At 51.4% G+C, this 15794-nt stretch overlaps 3 protein-coding genes across 3 annotated transcripts; 2 read left to right on the top strand and 1 right to left on the bottom strand.

The window, feature by feature from the left end:
* Nucleotides 1–721: 721 nt before the first annotated feature.
* On the top strand, nt 722–3916 carry LAESUDRAFT_808935 (Metalloprotease; the record flags this gene model as incomplete). Its single annotated transcript, XM_040914104.1, has 15 exons — nt 722–871; nt 922–927; nt 981–1328; nt 1389–1409; nt 1462–1593; nt 1643–1837; nt 1891–2185; nt 2245–2331; nt 2398–2626; nt 2681–2728; nt 2792–2884; nt 2956–3035; nt 3109–3238; nt 3310–3451; nt 3508–3916. 15 exons carry the CDS (start codon nt 722–724, stop codon nt 3589–3591), a joined length of 2040 nt encoding a protein of 679 aa, XP_040769676.1. The 3' UTR covers nt 3592–3916.
* A 445-nt stretch (nt 3917–4361) lies between these two features.
* Nucleotides 4362–8924, top strand: LAESUDRAFT_640722 (P-loop containing nucleoside triphosphate hydrolase protein; the record flags this gene model as incomplete). Its single annotated transcript, XM_040903617.1, has 14 exons — nt 4362–4553; nt 4610–4672; nt 4732–4781; nt 4835–5282; nt 5339–6101; nt 6166–6500; nt 6556–6949; nt 7004–7171; nt 7226–7398; nt 7447–8076; nt 8125–8244; nt 8304–8434; nt 8488–8717; nt 8770–8924. The coding sequence occupies 14 exons, from the start codon at nt 4362–4364 to the stop codon at nt 8922–8924; spliced, it is 3852 nt and encodes a 1283-aa protein (XP_040769675.1).
* Nucleotides 8857–15792, bottom strand: LAESUDRAFT_691154 (uncharacterized protein). Its single transcript, XM_040906081.1, has 13 exons — nt 15676–15792; nt 15203–15617; nt 14540–15150; nt 14092–14414; nt 11620–14036; nt 11357–11566; nt 10548–11305; nt 10460–10497; nt 10328–10404; nt 9811–10277; nt 9614–9753; nt 9174–9557; nt 8857–9119 (listed from the first exon to the last, which is right to left on the bottom strand). The coding sequence occupies exons 2-13, from the start codon at nt 15538–15540 to the stop codon at nt 9105–9107; spliced, it is 5778 nt and encodes a 1925-aa protein (XP_040769674.1). The 5' UTR covers nt 15541–15617; nt 15676–15792; the 3' UTR covers nt 8857–9104.
* Nucleotides 15793–15794: the final 2 nt, after the last annotated feature.

Raw genomic sequence — 15794 nt, 5'->3', positions numbered from 1 at the left:
AGACGGTATAGGTGAAGCCGTGCAGGGGTACAGGCAGGGAGATAGTGCCACCACAATCACAGCGGAGTACTATCGGAGAGCGAAAAAACCCCTGTGTCTGCTGTAATGCACGTAGCTAGTACCTTCCTCAGCTATTCCTATGTGAAATAAACTGATTTGACTACGAACTACATGCCTATCATTGCCATCAATGCCAGCCGAAGGCTGAAATGGATCGTGTCGAGCCTCAACAGTCTTCTTATAGCGCCATGCACAGTTGAATGGACTGATGGCGCAATCCCCCAGTCCACTCCCATAAATTACAAGAATTATATGAAGCATCAATACGTGTCGCCAGATGCTGGGTCAACACCAGGTTCGCAAAAGAGAGAGAGCCCTCCTGGCCAGGCTCATGCTCGCGTCGCGTCCCTAATATATATGCGCACGGGACCGCGTCACGGATGCTCATGCGCGCACCGCGTGGTCCCAATCTCATCTCGGACACATGCGTAGTCTCTCCATCCACCACTGCACACGTTCTATCCGTCCTGGGACACACGCAGGAGCATCTCTCGCCCACGCATCCCGTTCCGGCATCACCAGCATCGCCTCTGCACCGAAGCAAGGGACTCTGCTTGTCACGAGAACACTTCCGCGCGGCCGCCATCAGCTATATCAGTCGCGCTGCACGCTGCCGCTTTCTAGACCATTTGCCTCTCTACTGTCGACCACCAACGCTGTCATGGCATCTCTGACACCGCCCCAGCCACCTCCGTCCTGGACGCACTCTGCGGAACAGGTCCTCGAGCTCACGAAAGATGCAATCGCGAAGGATCGCGAGCTGAAGGACAGCGTTGCAGCGCTGCCTTCTGCTGATTGTAACTTTCCATCCGTATGTGCGCATCACCTGCTCAACGCGTGCATCTCGTTGACTCGTCTCAGGTGTTCGTAAGTCGGGCTTCGTCTGATCTTGTCATCGAAGATGTCTTACGTTCATGCAGGTTGTACTTGCAGAGGCAGAAGCAAGGTTCGACAGCATCATCGAGCCGCTGTCGTTCTACCAGAACGTCTCGTCGTCAAAGGAGCTACGGGATGCATCGAACGCCGGGGAGGTCCTAGTGCGCGACTACGGTGTGGAGTCGTCCATGAGGCTGGACGTCTTCCAGGCGAAGGTCGCCGCGGAGAAAAACATCAAAACTAGCGGCGAGACGTTAGGCCCTGAGGAACAACGCCTCATTGAAAAGATGCTGCTCGATGGGAGGCGGGCGGGTCTAGCGCTACCCGAGAAGGAAAGGGAGGAGCTGATGAAACTCAAGAAGGAACTATCCCAGGCATCCCTGGAGTTTAGCGTGAGCTGTCGCATGATTTCAGTTGATCATGTATGATTCTTAAAGCGCTACGACTTGCAGAAAAACTTCAACGAGGAGAACGTAAGCGCATTGCTCATTTTCGCATACGTTCGGAAGTTGACAATTGGACCAGAATAAAGTCTCATTTACGTTGGAGGAGCTCAAGGGTGTTCCTGCCGACGTAATCTCCGGCTATTCGAAGCGCACGGAAGGAGACAAAGAATTGTATGACATTACTATGAAGACGCCTGATATTTTCCCTGTGGTAAGTACTTCACTTTCTGTGATGCGGGCTGTGCTGGACTTCGTTACAGTTCAAGAACTGTCAAAATCCAGAAACACGACGGAAAGCATACGCACGTTATGACGCGCGACTCGAGGTCAACGCGCCCATACTTGCGAAGATGTTGGACTTGCGACGAAGGATCGCTGCGATCCTCGGATATCCGACCTGGGCAGACTACATAACAGAAGTGAAGATGGTGAAGAACTCGAAGAACGTGATCGATGTGCGTGTGCGGCTACCAGCGATTTAATCGCATGCTGACGTCTGCACCGACAGTTCCTAGCGGACCTGGAACAAAAACTGACGCCCATCGGAGAAAAGGAGCGTGTTGTGCTCCTGAAGCTCAAGGAGGAAGAACATGCAGCGAATGGCCACCCGTTCGACGGCAACTTCTACACATGGGACTACTGGTACTACCACCGCGTGCTGCTCGAGATCTCGCTTAAGCTGGATGACCAGAAGGTCAAGGAGCATTTTCCCGTCAGCACGGTGGTGCCTGCGATCCTCGACATCTACCAGAACCTGCTTGGCGTGCGGTTCGTGGAAATCAAGGGCGAGACGTGGCATCCTGGTTAGTGGTGCATAGACGATCTGTGGAAGCTCGGTTCTGACGTGTGTGTGCGGGGGCAGATGTCCAGCAATTTGCAGTATGGGAGAACGATGCGAAGGACGAGTCGGGCTTTGTCGGGTATTGCTATTTGGACCTCTTTCCTCGTGGTGCGTGTCGACTTTGGACTCTTACATCACCATATCCTGACGGCTTTGTCTCGCTCGAATCCACAGAATCGAAATATTCCCACGCGGCAGTATGGCCCTTGCTCCCAGGATACATCCGTCCTGATGGCACGCGGAGCTACCCGCTAGCAGCGATGGTCGCAAACTTGGCAAAGCCCACACCGACCACTCCGGCGCTGATGCCGCACAATGATGTCGTGACGTTTTTCCACGAGATGGGGCACGTCTTCCATGGGCTGTTGAGCAGGACGCGGTTCTCTAGGTTCCATGGGACGTCGTAAGTTGTCTTCGATCAGGCCTCATACTTGTGATGTAAACTGGCAATGTGCAGTGTGGCAGGTGACTTTGTGGAGGCGCCCTCGCAGATGCTCGAGAATTGGTACGCTTCATCTCGTGGTGGTGACGGGGAGGAACATCGTTCATGTTGATTTTTTTGAATTAGGTGCTTCGAGCCAGTGGTGCTCGAACGCATGTCAAGCCATTACGAGACGAAGCAGCCGCTCTCGAGAGATCTCATCGACAAGATCATCAAGAGGTAAGTTCGACGAGTCTCCGCCCATTCGTCGCATGATGCATTGATTGCAATCCGTATGTCGTCTCCCGCAGCCGGTACGTCGACGTCGGGCTGTTCTACCTCCGTCAAGTCTTCTTTGCCAAATTTGACATCAAGGTGCATACTGACAAGGGTGAGTAGTGGACGGCTATCGCACGTTCGTGCTGCTCTTTGTATGTTGCGAGCCTCACGATGCATTGCGATAGAACCGACTGACTACACGGCACTATGGAACGATCTGCGCGCGTCGACTACTAAGATCAGCTCCGATCTCCGCTCTGCAGGCCAGGGTTCATTCAACCACATCGCAAGCGGTTACGATGCTGGATACTACGGGCACGTGTTCCACAGAAATTTGGACACGTTTCTTATGCCTGCGGTGCTAACACGCTTTCTTCGGGATTTAGGTACACGTATTCGTTGGTCTTCGCCGCTGATATGTACGAGACAGTATTCAAGCAAGATCCCCTCGATCCAGTGCGAGGCGCACGCTACAGGAAATCGATACTGCTCCCAGGTGGCAGCAGAGAGGAGCTCGACTCACTCAAGGTGAGGTACTTTCAAAGCTCTTGTGCGCCGTCATTGACGCCATGGTGGTGGTGCAGGAATTCTTGGGCCGTCCGCCCAATTCGGAGGCGTTCGTCAAGGAGCTCTTCGGCCAGACCACGACGACTGGCTCGAATCTCTGATTCAAATGGGGATCCTCGATTGGACTTTACAAGCAGTTACAGATTGAAAGAGAGTGGCGAGCGAGGTCTTCGCGATCGTGAAGCACCGAGAGTAGTGCAGGACGGACGGACGTGTGATCGATCGCGAAGCGGGGTTTTCTGGCTCTCCGACCTCATCAATGCTGTGGCTGTGATGTCGCCGTCCCTGCACAGTACTCGCACCCTCCCTTCTACACCGTCTGGTTATGAGACTACTGAAGCATCACTGTGTCTGCGTGTCTGCATGTAAATACAAGAAACTGGAGCTGGGATCCTTCCGGTACGAGTCCCATCAATACTAAACTCGTCGTTACTCCACTGGAAAGAAAGCACCTCGATCATTGTGTGAGAAAGGTCAGAATTCTCTACGACTTCAGATATCTGTTACACCCTATCATTCTTCAAGTCAATAAAGCAGCTTTCTGCCAATCAACGCGAAGAAAAGTGCGAGTCAATTGTTTGGCCCTTTCCCAAGCTGCAATTCAGTCTGTCAGTGGGAAGGGACTGGAATCTTTACTTTATTTTTGGAGTGCTTCACTGTGCGATGGTTCGTAGGGCAGCGTTGGCTGCCAGAGGTTGAGGTTTTTTAATGGCGTCCTGTGGCTTGGACCCGTGACCGCGATTGCCATCAATTTGCCGATCAAATTCAAGGCGTGCTGCGCTAGAGTCGTTCCTGCCTCTCACTGCGCCGTGATTTTCGTCTGTCGGCGAACCGCACACTTCTCTGGTCTCTCTACGATTTTTTGAATGACATGGACAGAAGGCAGAGGTATAATGCCAAAGCACGTCAATCTACTGTTGGCTCACATAAGAAGGGGAAGCGCAAGGCGAAGGATGAGGCACCGATCCTTTGTGGAAAGCTAGAGAATCCCAATGCCGAGATTATTATACCAAAGCCAATGGAGCAAAAGGAGCTGGAGAGGAAGGAGAGAATGAAGCAGGAGGTACTGTAGCTGAGGTCCTTGTTTCGAATGCCCATCCGTGCTCACTTGCTGTACAGCTGCTTGCGCAGTCTAACTCCAAAGCGAATAGCAAGAAGAGAAAAAGGTTAGAGAAGTACATTGTGAGTTATTTGATTCACGTTTGATAGGGTTGAGTTGCTTAATCTCTCTCGTCTTACAGGAGAAGAAGCTGAAGCAGGAAGAGCGTGTACTCCTCTTCGAGAAACTATCGTGCGTTGTTCTTGCAGGGTTTCTGAGATGGTGTTGCTCAATCGTTGTATAAGGAAGAGTCAGGCTGAAGTGTCTACTGCCCTCCAGCTCCAGTCTTCTTCGACCCTTGGCACCGGCAAAGTCATCACGCACAAGGATCTCATGGACAAGCAAGAGGACAAGGAAGTTCGACGGGCGATGGACGGCCTCGGCATGAGTGGCAAGCGCAGGCATGAACAGCGATTGCTACCTCCTGCTGAGGACAGCGAAGATGGCGGAGACGAGGATGATGACATGAATGTCGACGAAGAGCAGACGGCGGAACAGGTCATGCCTGAGGGCACATCACGCTCCAATCCGGTGGTTGTCGTGGATTCGGGTTTCACCACTGCGATTCTACCACCTGAGTCCTCCCATTCCGCTGGCCCGACAGTGACTGTCATTGGTTCTGCCCTCAAGCATAATGCCGATGGCTCCGTTGTCGCACCAAGGGTTGTCAAGCGAAATGCGAAAAGGACTAAGGTATGTATATGTAGCTGTCGCGTGAATGCGCTTACAATTGACTTGTATTGCCCAAGCGAACTCTGACATGGAAAAGCAGAGGCCCCGTCGTCCAGACAAACGTACAAGACGTCGATCACGTCTCCGACACATCCTTTGACAGTTCAGACTCTGCATGTGATTCTCGTAGTGAGCAGGAAGATGAAGAAGGTCAAGCGGATGATGGGAAGCAAAAAGCGAGCGTGGAGAACACGTCCAGTCACGAAGACGAGATCAGTGAGGGAGGACACGCAGATCTCAACAGCGGTAACTCAAATAGGGAGACTGTAGAGACCTCGGCCGTTGGGGAGCAGGCTGGTGTTAAGCGGAAGAGCTTCGGCTTCAAGGAGTGGGCCTCGAAGCAGCTCAGTAATGCCAAGAGTTATGTGGTCCCAATCGAATCTGAATCTTTCCCAACTTCCGCGATCCCTACAGAGCCAGGTCAACATATGCCGCCGCCGAAGAAGAAGCAGAAGATGGAGGCATCTTCCGGGGAGATGCGTGGTCCACTTGGCGAGGAGTTGAAGCTTCCAGCAACCTTGTTTGCAGAATACGTGCGGGAGAGTGGTCCCGAATCTCGGGATGCTGTTGACGCCGTAAAGAGGAAGACCATTATTGTTACACGTCAGCCGGAGGTAGAGGATGCTAGATTGCTGCTGCCTATTGTTGCAGAAGAGCAGCCGATCATGGAGGCGATCCTTTTTAACCGCATCGTAATAATATGCGGTGAAACTGGCAGTGGAAAGACTACACAAGTGCCCCAATTCCTTTACGAGGCTGGATTCGGATCGCCAGATAGCGGTACGTTTCGTGACCCGCTGACGTGATCTTAACGGTATTTGCTCATGCAACTGAATGGTCGCAGACAATCCGGGCATGATAGGCGTTACTCAGCCGCGTCGAGTTGCAGCAATTTCAATGGCGAATCGTGTCGCTCAGGAGCTTTCTCTTACTTCGTCGCATGTCTCATACCAAATTCGGTATGATGCGACCGTCTCTCCATCAACTTCTATCAAGTTCATGACAGACGGTGTTCTTCTGCGCGAGTTGGCAGCTGATTTCCTCTTGACGAAGTATTCTGTGATAATCATCGACGAGGCACACGAGAGGAGCATGAACACCGATATTCTCATCGGCGTGCTAAGCCGTATCGTGAAACTGCGTGAAGATATGTGGCGCAATGGCAAGGACAACACCAAGGTACAACTTTACACTTACTGTCCGGGAATCATACGACTGACAATCCGTTCTACAGCCTTTGCGGTTGATCATCATGTCCGCAACTCTACGCGTGTCCGACTTCGCGGAGAACAAGACTTTGTTCTCCACTCCACCTCCTGTCATCAATGTCCCTGCCCGCCAGCATCCTGTAACTGTCCACTTCAGCCGTCGCACCTCGCCCGACTACGTCACCGACGCCATCCGCAAAGCGAGCAAAATACATGCACGGTTGCCCCCGGGCGGAATCCTCATATTTCTCACCGGACAGAACGAGATCACCGGCGTCTGCCGCAAGCTAGAAGCAAGATATGGGAAGAAGGCTTTGGACGAGAGGCAAGGGCTGAGGCGGTCGGTGCGAGAGCGCTCCGAGAGGCTTCATCGCACAGGCGAGGAAGCTGAGCCTCAGAGCAACGTGATTCCTTCCCAAGGTTATGTCCTGTAATTGTACGGTGGGCAGGGCGACTGACCTGTCTTTTCTATAGCGGACATCGAGGCTGAAGACATTGATCTAAGCAACTCTCAAACGGATCGCGAGAACCTCGCTTTGGACGTAGACGATGACAATAGCGGCGAGCCTGACGATCCAGATGCTTTTGATAGTGACGGTGATGGCGATGAAGCATTAGGCATAGATGTTGAAGAGTCCGACGGTAGGTCGTTTGAATTGAGCAGTCTTCGCTATAATTAAACGTCTTTGAAACCAGTACCGATGCACATTGTTCCTCTATATGCGTTATTACCAAGCGAGAAACAGTTGGAGGTCTTCCGTCCACCTCCACCTGGTTCTCGCCTCGTAGTCGTTGCGACGAACGTTGCGGAGACCTCTTTGACGATACCTAACATCAGATATGTTATCGACTGTGGGCGGGTCAAAGAGGTACGCTGGCTTTTTGTCATATGTCTTCGAAGCTCATTCTCTGCGCAGCGTCGCTATGAGATGGCCAATGGGGTACAAGCTTTCCAAGTCAGCTGGGTATCCAAAGCATCCGCTGCACAGCGTGCCGGACGTGCAGGTCGTACGGGACCTGGCCATTGCTACCGATTATATTCGTCCGCGTTGTATGAACGCTACTTCGAGCCGTTCTCGCAACCGGAAATCTTGCGGGTCCCCATCGACGGTGTCGTGCTGCAGATGAAGAGCATGAATATTGATGCAGTCGTCAATTTTCCGTTCCCCACACCACCCGATCGGACTAGTTTGCGCAAGGCAGAAAAGATGCTAACTCATTTAGGTGCACTCAAGCCGCAGTCGAGTGGTTCATCCGTCCTCAGCAGTGCCATCACCGAGATAGGCAAATCGATGTCTCTCTTCCCGCTGTCTCCGCGGTATTCCAGAATGCTCGTCAGCGGTCGTCAGCATGGTTGCCTGCCTTATATCGTCACCATAGTATCTGCGCTATCCGTTGGTGATCCGTTCGTAAGAGAGGAGGCACTCGTAAATGACGCCCAAGATGATGAGGATGGAGATGAAGAGTTATCACATTTGTCTAGCGAGGCAACGAGGGCGAAAGAAGCCCGGAGACTTCGTCGGCGAGCGTTTTTCCAATCGCAGCAGGTGCGTTATTTGATATAATGCTTGTATCAGTAGGCTCAGGCATTGTAGATCCATGCATCGCTCGGAAATGCTACTAGTGATGTTTTGAGGATGCTGTCAATAGTAGGCGCTTATGAGTACGCAGGAGGTGGGCATCAGTTCTGCACGGAGCACTTCGTGCGTCCAAAGGTATGTAGTGACTATGCCATCTGGCTGCTCCCCGTTCTCAACTGAATCTCTTCGCCAAGGCTATGGAAGAAATACACAAACTAAGGGCTCAAATCAGTAGCATTGTGCAGACAAATTTTCCTGAGTTGGAAACAGGGTTTGTAGCGAACCTCCCTCCACCGAATAACCTGCAGGCATGTCAATCATCCGCGTCTCGATCCACACAGACAGGACTGACTATGGGCACTAGCTGAAGATCCTGAGGCAACTCATTGCTGCAGGGTTCATTGATCAAGTAGCTGCCCGGAAGGATCTCGTCCAACGAGATACTTCCTCGGGTAACAAATACACTACTTCGAAAGGTGTTCCATATCAAGCAATAGGGGTTGAGGAAGACGTCTTCATCCACCCGTCTTCAGTACTAGCCAATCGCCCGCCTCCTGATTTTGTAGTCTACTTAGAAGTTGTCCGGACGTCTCGCATTTGGATTAAAGGTGGATGATGAGTCTACGTTTGCGATTATTCCCACTCACCTTTGTATCGTAGGTCTCACCGTTGTGAATGCTGCATGGCTACCCAGTCTTGGCAAGTCTCTTTGCACGTATTCGAAAGCAGGCAAGACAAAGGACGGCCGATCTATGATGATCCCACATTTTGGACCAGGAGGATGGGAGTTACCCCCTGTTGAAGCTGATAGATGATGTACTATATGAACCCATACATTGTCGATTTGGTAGTACGCTACCGATAGCAGACATAAAAGCAATTGCAGTAATAAGTTAATGGGATTGCTCAAGGGTGTGCAAATTTGATGGAAAAACGAGATTGTGCGAGATGTCCCTGTCATTACTCGTGAAATGCCCATTATTTGTTCCTGTCGATCATTGCGGAGGACGCTGGCGATGACGTGAGAATTCAGACCAATCAGATTCAGCGGAATTGACATCCACCTTATTTTTTGGGATAAAAAGGCTAGGACCTGGCTTAGGACGCTTCTTAGGAGGTATTTTAAGTCGTGCTGGGTCACCCTCATCGGATACGGGCCGTTCAAACTTTTCAGATACATCGCTCGGTGCCGGTCGTTTATGTCCTGCTGAAGAATCCTTCAATTTGGACTTGCCAGCTTTCATTGTGGTGGTGAAGGTGCTCCGGGTGGACGGTTCGACTGCATTAGGTGCGCAAGATTGGGCATCATTTGCGAGTGACTTGAATTCTCGTGGAGTTGTGAGCTGCGGAGGAAGAGGCGATTCCTTTGTGGGAGACTTCTTGGATGTCTTTATAGAAGGAGCAGGCTTCGTGACTGCCGCAGGCGATGTAAAATATGCAACATCGACCTATGTGCCGTCAATTATCGAAAACCAATTCCTGGTTATATCGTCTCATGACTCACATCAACCAAACAGCCTCTCGTCTTCGCATCTTGTACGATGCCCCGCCAGATATCATTGCTTCGTTCCAAAGTCGGTGCATGCCCAAGGACGAAGAGAGAAGACTTCGCCCTAGTCAACGCGACATTCATTCGTCGGAAATCTGAATGATTCAGCTTACTTAGTAGTCCAGGATTCCTATGGCTGCACTTGATCTTACCTCTTAAGAAGCCTACGCTTTGAACGCCTGGCCCGGCACGCACGCATGACAGTATGATGATATCCTTCTCTTGACCCTGAAATCCGTCTACTGTATTGAAATCGATAGTTCTAGATATCTCCGCTCCAAACTGCTGTTCAAATGTCCGACGAAGCTGCATGATTTGACCACGATACATGGATATCACCCCGACCTTGAAGTCGGAATCGAAGTCGGAAAACTCCCTACGTAAACGGCGGTAGAGGGAGACCGCTACTTGGCATTCTGCGCGATTTACATAGGAATGAATATTCCCAGTTTCTTCTCGACCAGCAGTAACGTTGAAAAAACGATAAGTCCCAAACTTCTCATGAGTATGCCAGGGTCTTCTCGTTTTCACAGCCATATCCGGTCCGTCTCGCAGGCGTCCATCGTAGAACAGACGACTCGGCACTTGACTGATATCAGGATGCATGCGATACTGAATGCTGCATGACCGTGAACCAAAAAAATCACTGTACAGATCGCTAGAGCATACCTTAGTAGATGGACGGCATCAGGGCGTTGTCGCTGCAAGCGTACGAAGAGCGACTGGTTGTATCCGAGGTTGCACGCCTGTATGCGCAAGTTGTTTCAGCACCTCTCATGAAGAACGATTGGATGTACGGACCTCCTGGGACTTCACAGTAGGAGGCAGCTGCTGAGGATCTGTTGACATTTGTAAAAAAAAACGATCAGGATAGATTAGTAATGCTTACCGCCAACCATCACACAACGCGGAGAACGATACTTGAGAGGGATCAACGAACTCAATTCTATGGCTTGCGCAGCCTCGTCGATAACGATGAGTTCAAATTCGAGTTGTTCGAGGTATTCATATCCAGCTCCAGATAATGTGCTGCATATGACGTCGGCCTCTAGTAAGACTTCGGTTCGGAAACGCCTTTTCGTTGCATCCAGCGTCCGCGAGTCAGATTTCTGCTTGTCCTTCAATTTGTCGATCCGGTGAGTGAGCAGTGCTTTCTGCTTATTCAGTTTCCTGATATCCTCCTCTAGAGAAAGCGTCTTGACAGTGTTATCGCGTATCGTCGAAATCTCTTCGAACTTCTGTTGTCTTTGATGCTTTACGGACTCTAATTCTCCTCTGAGGCGCGTGACTTCGCCTCCCGCGTCTCTCGAGCGGTCGAGTTCCGGATTCGCCTTGAGTTTCTGTTCTATCAAGTATTCCAGTGAAATATCCCTAACATTGATATTCATACTGTTGACTGCACCGACGCGAACGACGTTGGGAATAGTCGCTTGCCGGCCTGCTCCTGATACGCCTTTCTTCAGCCTTGACGCAATCTCATCAATAGCTGCATTACTCGGTGCGCAAAGGAGAACCTTCTTCACAGGTTCCCTATCTGCAGGGCCTGTTGACCTGCCTGCATGGATAACGGTGACAGGTTTCGGCCGACGCGAAAGGAAAGCATGGACTAATCCACAAATAGTCGAAGTTTTTCCCGTCCCAGGTGGTCTATGATCTCGTTCAGGTTGACAGCTGACGTTAATGCTGCATTATGCTTACCCCTGAATCAAAGCAAAGCCCTCAGCTTTTAGGGCGTACAATATCGCTTTGGCCTGCGGCTCGTTGACGCTATACGTAAACATCGTTTTCCGAATCTCCTCCTCGTCTGCCAAGGTCGTTTTGCTCAACCGGGCCTTGAGGACCATCTCTTGGAAATCAAAGTAAGGCAACGCCATCAATGCCGCGTATTCGCGGTGCAGGGTCGCGAGGCTACAATGAGTCCGTTAACCAACGTTGAGCCGAAACAAAACTCGCATTCTCACCTCAAGACTTTGCTCAACAACCAGGTCGTGCTTACTTGCAATCCAGGGTCAGCACATCCAGCAAGACACCTGATGGTAGCATGAATTCCAAAGGGCCTCGCTCTATATACTTGTGCCCTCCCCAAAACGCTCTTCTTGCTCCCAGGCTGCCGCAGAAGAACCACGTCCACTTCCGACAGACTCCAATCCTTGTTGGCGCCCTCAGAGATTGATACATCGAGGTCCAGCCAATCGTCAACAAATCGGCGACTGACTATGCGACAGTCGCGAGTCTCTGCAGCCTCCTCCTTTGACTCAGCGAGTTGGCTCCAGCATTCCAGTAATAGCATCGGTTCGAACACGCGACGGAAGTGCTGGTAATCTGAGAACTTATCTGGCACTGGCGTGAGATTAACCGGAAGTCCGGGTGGGTTGGGTCCTTGATGATCATAGTTCCACGACAGGATTGTGCGATGAAGGCCCGAGATATCTGGCTTCAACCGAAGTTGGGTCCTACGGGCGTCTTCACGTCTATTCATCCGATCCTGTGCTGAAGTTCGTGCATTGGTCGGTATATCGAGCATCATCACCTGCCTCCGTTCTGCCGGCTTCTTGATCGTAGGAGTTCGCTGGAGTTTGGACAGCAAGGCCAGCCCGGCATTACCCTCCTCCTCATCACTGCCTTCTCGTTCACTTTCGGAAGAAGGAACAGGAGTCGTTGGTCCTGCCGATGTACCCTCATGCTTGATCTCACCGTGAGGGGTCTTCGGTCTTGCTACAGGTTCTCGAGGTTGAGCCTGTCTAGTGAACTGCGGGAAAGGCGCCCCTGCGTCAAGTTTCTTCTTGTCATCTGTACTGAAGTAGCTGGCGATGGTCGCTTTGGCGTGAGGTCTACCGCGTTGCAAATCCTTCGGCTTGAATTGTTCCGCGCTGGAGATTCTGCGCGCCATGCTGGCAGTTTCACGAGCTCCCGCCTTGTTTTTGATACTGATCTTGCTCTGGTTCATTGAGACCTTCTGAGGGGGGATGATTTGTACTTCAACCTCATCATCAAATCCGCTTATTGAATCTTGTAACTGAGCCAGCCGGGAGGAATCGAGCCTCGTCTGCGGCCGCTTCGGATCACTTTTGCGGGCATCGTCAATATGTTTCTGTATTTTCTGTAGTGTCTCGGTTTTCGGACGGATCTGTGTCTCTCTGAAACATGCCAAAAGTGATTCTAATAACGCAAAGGACTGATGAAGTAATTCCTCGTCTGTGAGCCGCAGCCAGCGCGTGAGCTCGTACAGGACTTGCTGCAAATCGTCTACCATCCGTCTTCCTGCACGCGATAATGTCCGCTTCGTTTCATTAGCCGACTGCGGGGATCCTGCAGCGATCGCAGATTCTATGACTCTTCGTTGAGCCAACATGTCCCGTCCGAATATCAGAGCATCGCGCATCCATAGAACCATATCCGCACTGTCGAAGAATACAGCCCACTTCGGCGTCTTTAGAAAGATCACCGATAGCGCCTTCGTCATGGAGGTCCACCACTTTGAAAGCTCGGGTGAGATCACTGCTCCTATATTGCCCTTCAGATAAGCTTCGTTGAGCAGACTCCCATCCGGACTTGAGCACAACACGTCTATGACATCAGTCAAGCAACGCGCCAAAGCTTTCGAAAAGCTGCATGCTTCGGGGACTATATGCGCATAGTAAACATATGTATCCAGGGAGTGGAGAATGCCGCTTATTGTAGCGGCGGGGAACCTCTCCAACAAGGCGCGAAAACAATCGATGCGCACTTCCACGTCGAACGCGAACCCAGCGAGAGCTTGCGCGGTCTCTTGGATAGTCTCAACTGGCGACAACATGAGGATGGTGGTGTTCTTGACAACATCTGCTTTACCCAACAGGCCGATAACAACAGAGGGGGGACTTAGGTCCAAGTACCTGGTCACCGCATCCTCAAATCCGGTGCGGATAGCAATGAGGGCACGATTGACGTCCTTGAGTAGGTTCCTGCGTGCATCGTTCTGTGCAGATTTGGCGATGGTATCGGCAAACGCAACCTCCTTGAGGTCATCCACGTGAGCGATAGCTGCGAGCGTGGCTACCAGAAGGGCGATGCCGTCGGAGTCCCCAGGTAGGATACTCTCGTAGATATGTCTCCACATTTGCTCGCGTACTGTGAGCGGCACGACTTCTGAAGTTGTCGTGTTGGCACCAGAAAGAATTGAAATCGCAGATGAGATATTCTTGACATCCTGCACCAACGCATATCTGATGAGCCGCCTCACGATTGTCCGCGCGCCCGCCCAACGTTCTTCGGCATACGGTCGAGCAAATGCGACCGAGACGAAGATGCCGATGTGCACGTCCATGATCTTCCAAAAGAGCTCCTGCTGAATTACTGCGCTTTTTTTCTCGAATTGACTGAGAACAGCAATGAGGATCTGACAGTAGAGTCAACGATGCAACGAAAATACGTTTTCACATATAATCTCCCACCTTCGCAGACAAGGTTATCGCAGTCGGCCGTAGCCTGCCGAACCGTTCGTGTTGCAATTCTTCGCACAGAAACTGGATTATGATAGGCAGTATGTCTTTGAAGATGGGCTTGTTTCCAACTGTCTTCAGGTATGTCTCAATCCAGTTGAGTAACCAAGGTTCCCCGCCTTCATCACCGAGTCTCCGCAGCGCCTCTAGATACGTCATATTATCCTTGATTGAGTCCAGGACGACCTGAGGATACTCGCAGCTTTCGCCCTCCCACACGTCTGGACCTATCCTGGTGAGAATCAAAACGAAACTTCTCAGCACGTCGACGAAGTCTTCAAGCGGACGACATTCAACACGCATGTCGCCGAATGAAATGACACCAGATGTGCAACAAAATACGGTATCACTTAGTCAGCAGCGGGATCGCGATAGCGTAAAGATAATGGCTTGAACTCACGATCGCCAGTGTCATGTAAGTGTCCTAGGACGAGATGTCGGACATCCGGACTGGAGGAATGACCAGGTCGCAGATATTCCACAGGAATAAGTCTCAGGATCAAGGCGAAGCTTGTCCACAAGATGGACGTATCCTGACTGAATGCCATGGGCACGTGGTGACCCTTATATTGGACTGTTTGCCCAGATATTGTCCGGGCGACATCCTCTAACGCAGAAAGGTAGGGAGTGGAGAAGCTCTCTTTCAGCATAGGTGTTGTTGTACAGCGTTGGACCTGCTGAAGCGCCCATTCTCGCAAGCATGCGTCATCAGCTAGTAGCGCGTAGAACAAGCCTGGCGGAGGGTAGTCGTCCGGCCAACTTCGGAAACATTCCGTCGGACATGCCGTGTGTAGCAACTTCAGAATACGTTCGTCCCGCATAATCTGCAGATTGGAGAGAAGGTGGTATACTACGGGAGGTGGCGCTTGGGAGAGCGTGTGTCGTGATTCGCTCTCTATCTCTGAAGAGAAGCCCGATTGCCTGAGAGCATCTAACAGTCGATGGCACTCCCATTTGTCGAGGTTCTCGTAAAATCCTTGTAGGACGTCATCTTTGAAGGCACCAAAGTAGCTGTATCGAATGATCAACCAGATGGGTGTAGATACAAAGCGGCTATACTCACGTGTGCCTCGAGGTCAGTTTCGCCGCCCCGTATTCCCTCACACATAAGCAGCACCCAGAAAGACATTTCATGAGCTGCTTCCTCCATAGATCCACCCGCGGACTGTTGTACGCATGCAGGCGTATAAGGAACGTAGCGGCTTCGACCGTCAGCTTGTTCGCGTTGCGACAGAACCAATGCTCGAATCGCTGGGGAACATGTGGGTTGTTTGAAGGAGGGCCGATGAGGAAGTTCGTGATCAACGTGAGCACGCCTTCGGACGGGACGATAACCGGTGCGTCGCGGAGCGTTTGCAGTTCAGCCACGATCTCGTCATCCTTGCTGAAAGACGGCGCCATATATCGCAGGGAACTCTCGACGAGTCCGCGGAGAGGAGAGAAGCGGTTGCCAAACCACTCGAAAACACGGAAGCGAGCTTCAAAAATCGACAGACTGATGAAGCAGAAACTTGAAGGGTATATAAGGAGAATTACCTGGGCTCCTCTGATGTCCACGATCTCCTAGAGTCCGACAATGCTCAGAACGACGAGTAGAGAGAGGAGAACAGCAGGAAAAAGGATCAATCGAGTGCACGAGTGGCCGTTTGAGAGAA

The sequence above is a fragment of the Laetiporus sulphureus genome, assembly GCF_001632365.1.
Source record: "Laetiporus sulphureus 93-53 unplaced genomic scaffold LAESUscaffold_2, whole genome shotgun sequence".
Classification (NCBI taxonomy): Eukaryota; Fungi; Basidiomycota; class Agaricomycetes; order Polyporales; family Laetiporaceae; genus Laetiporus; species Laetiporus sulphureus.
This window is presented reverse-complemented; position numbering and strand designations above follow the sequence as displayed.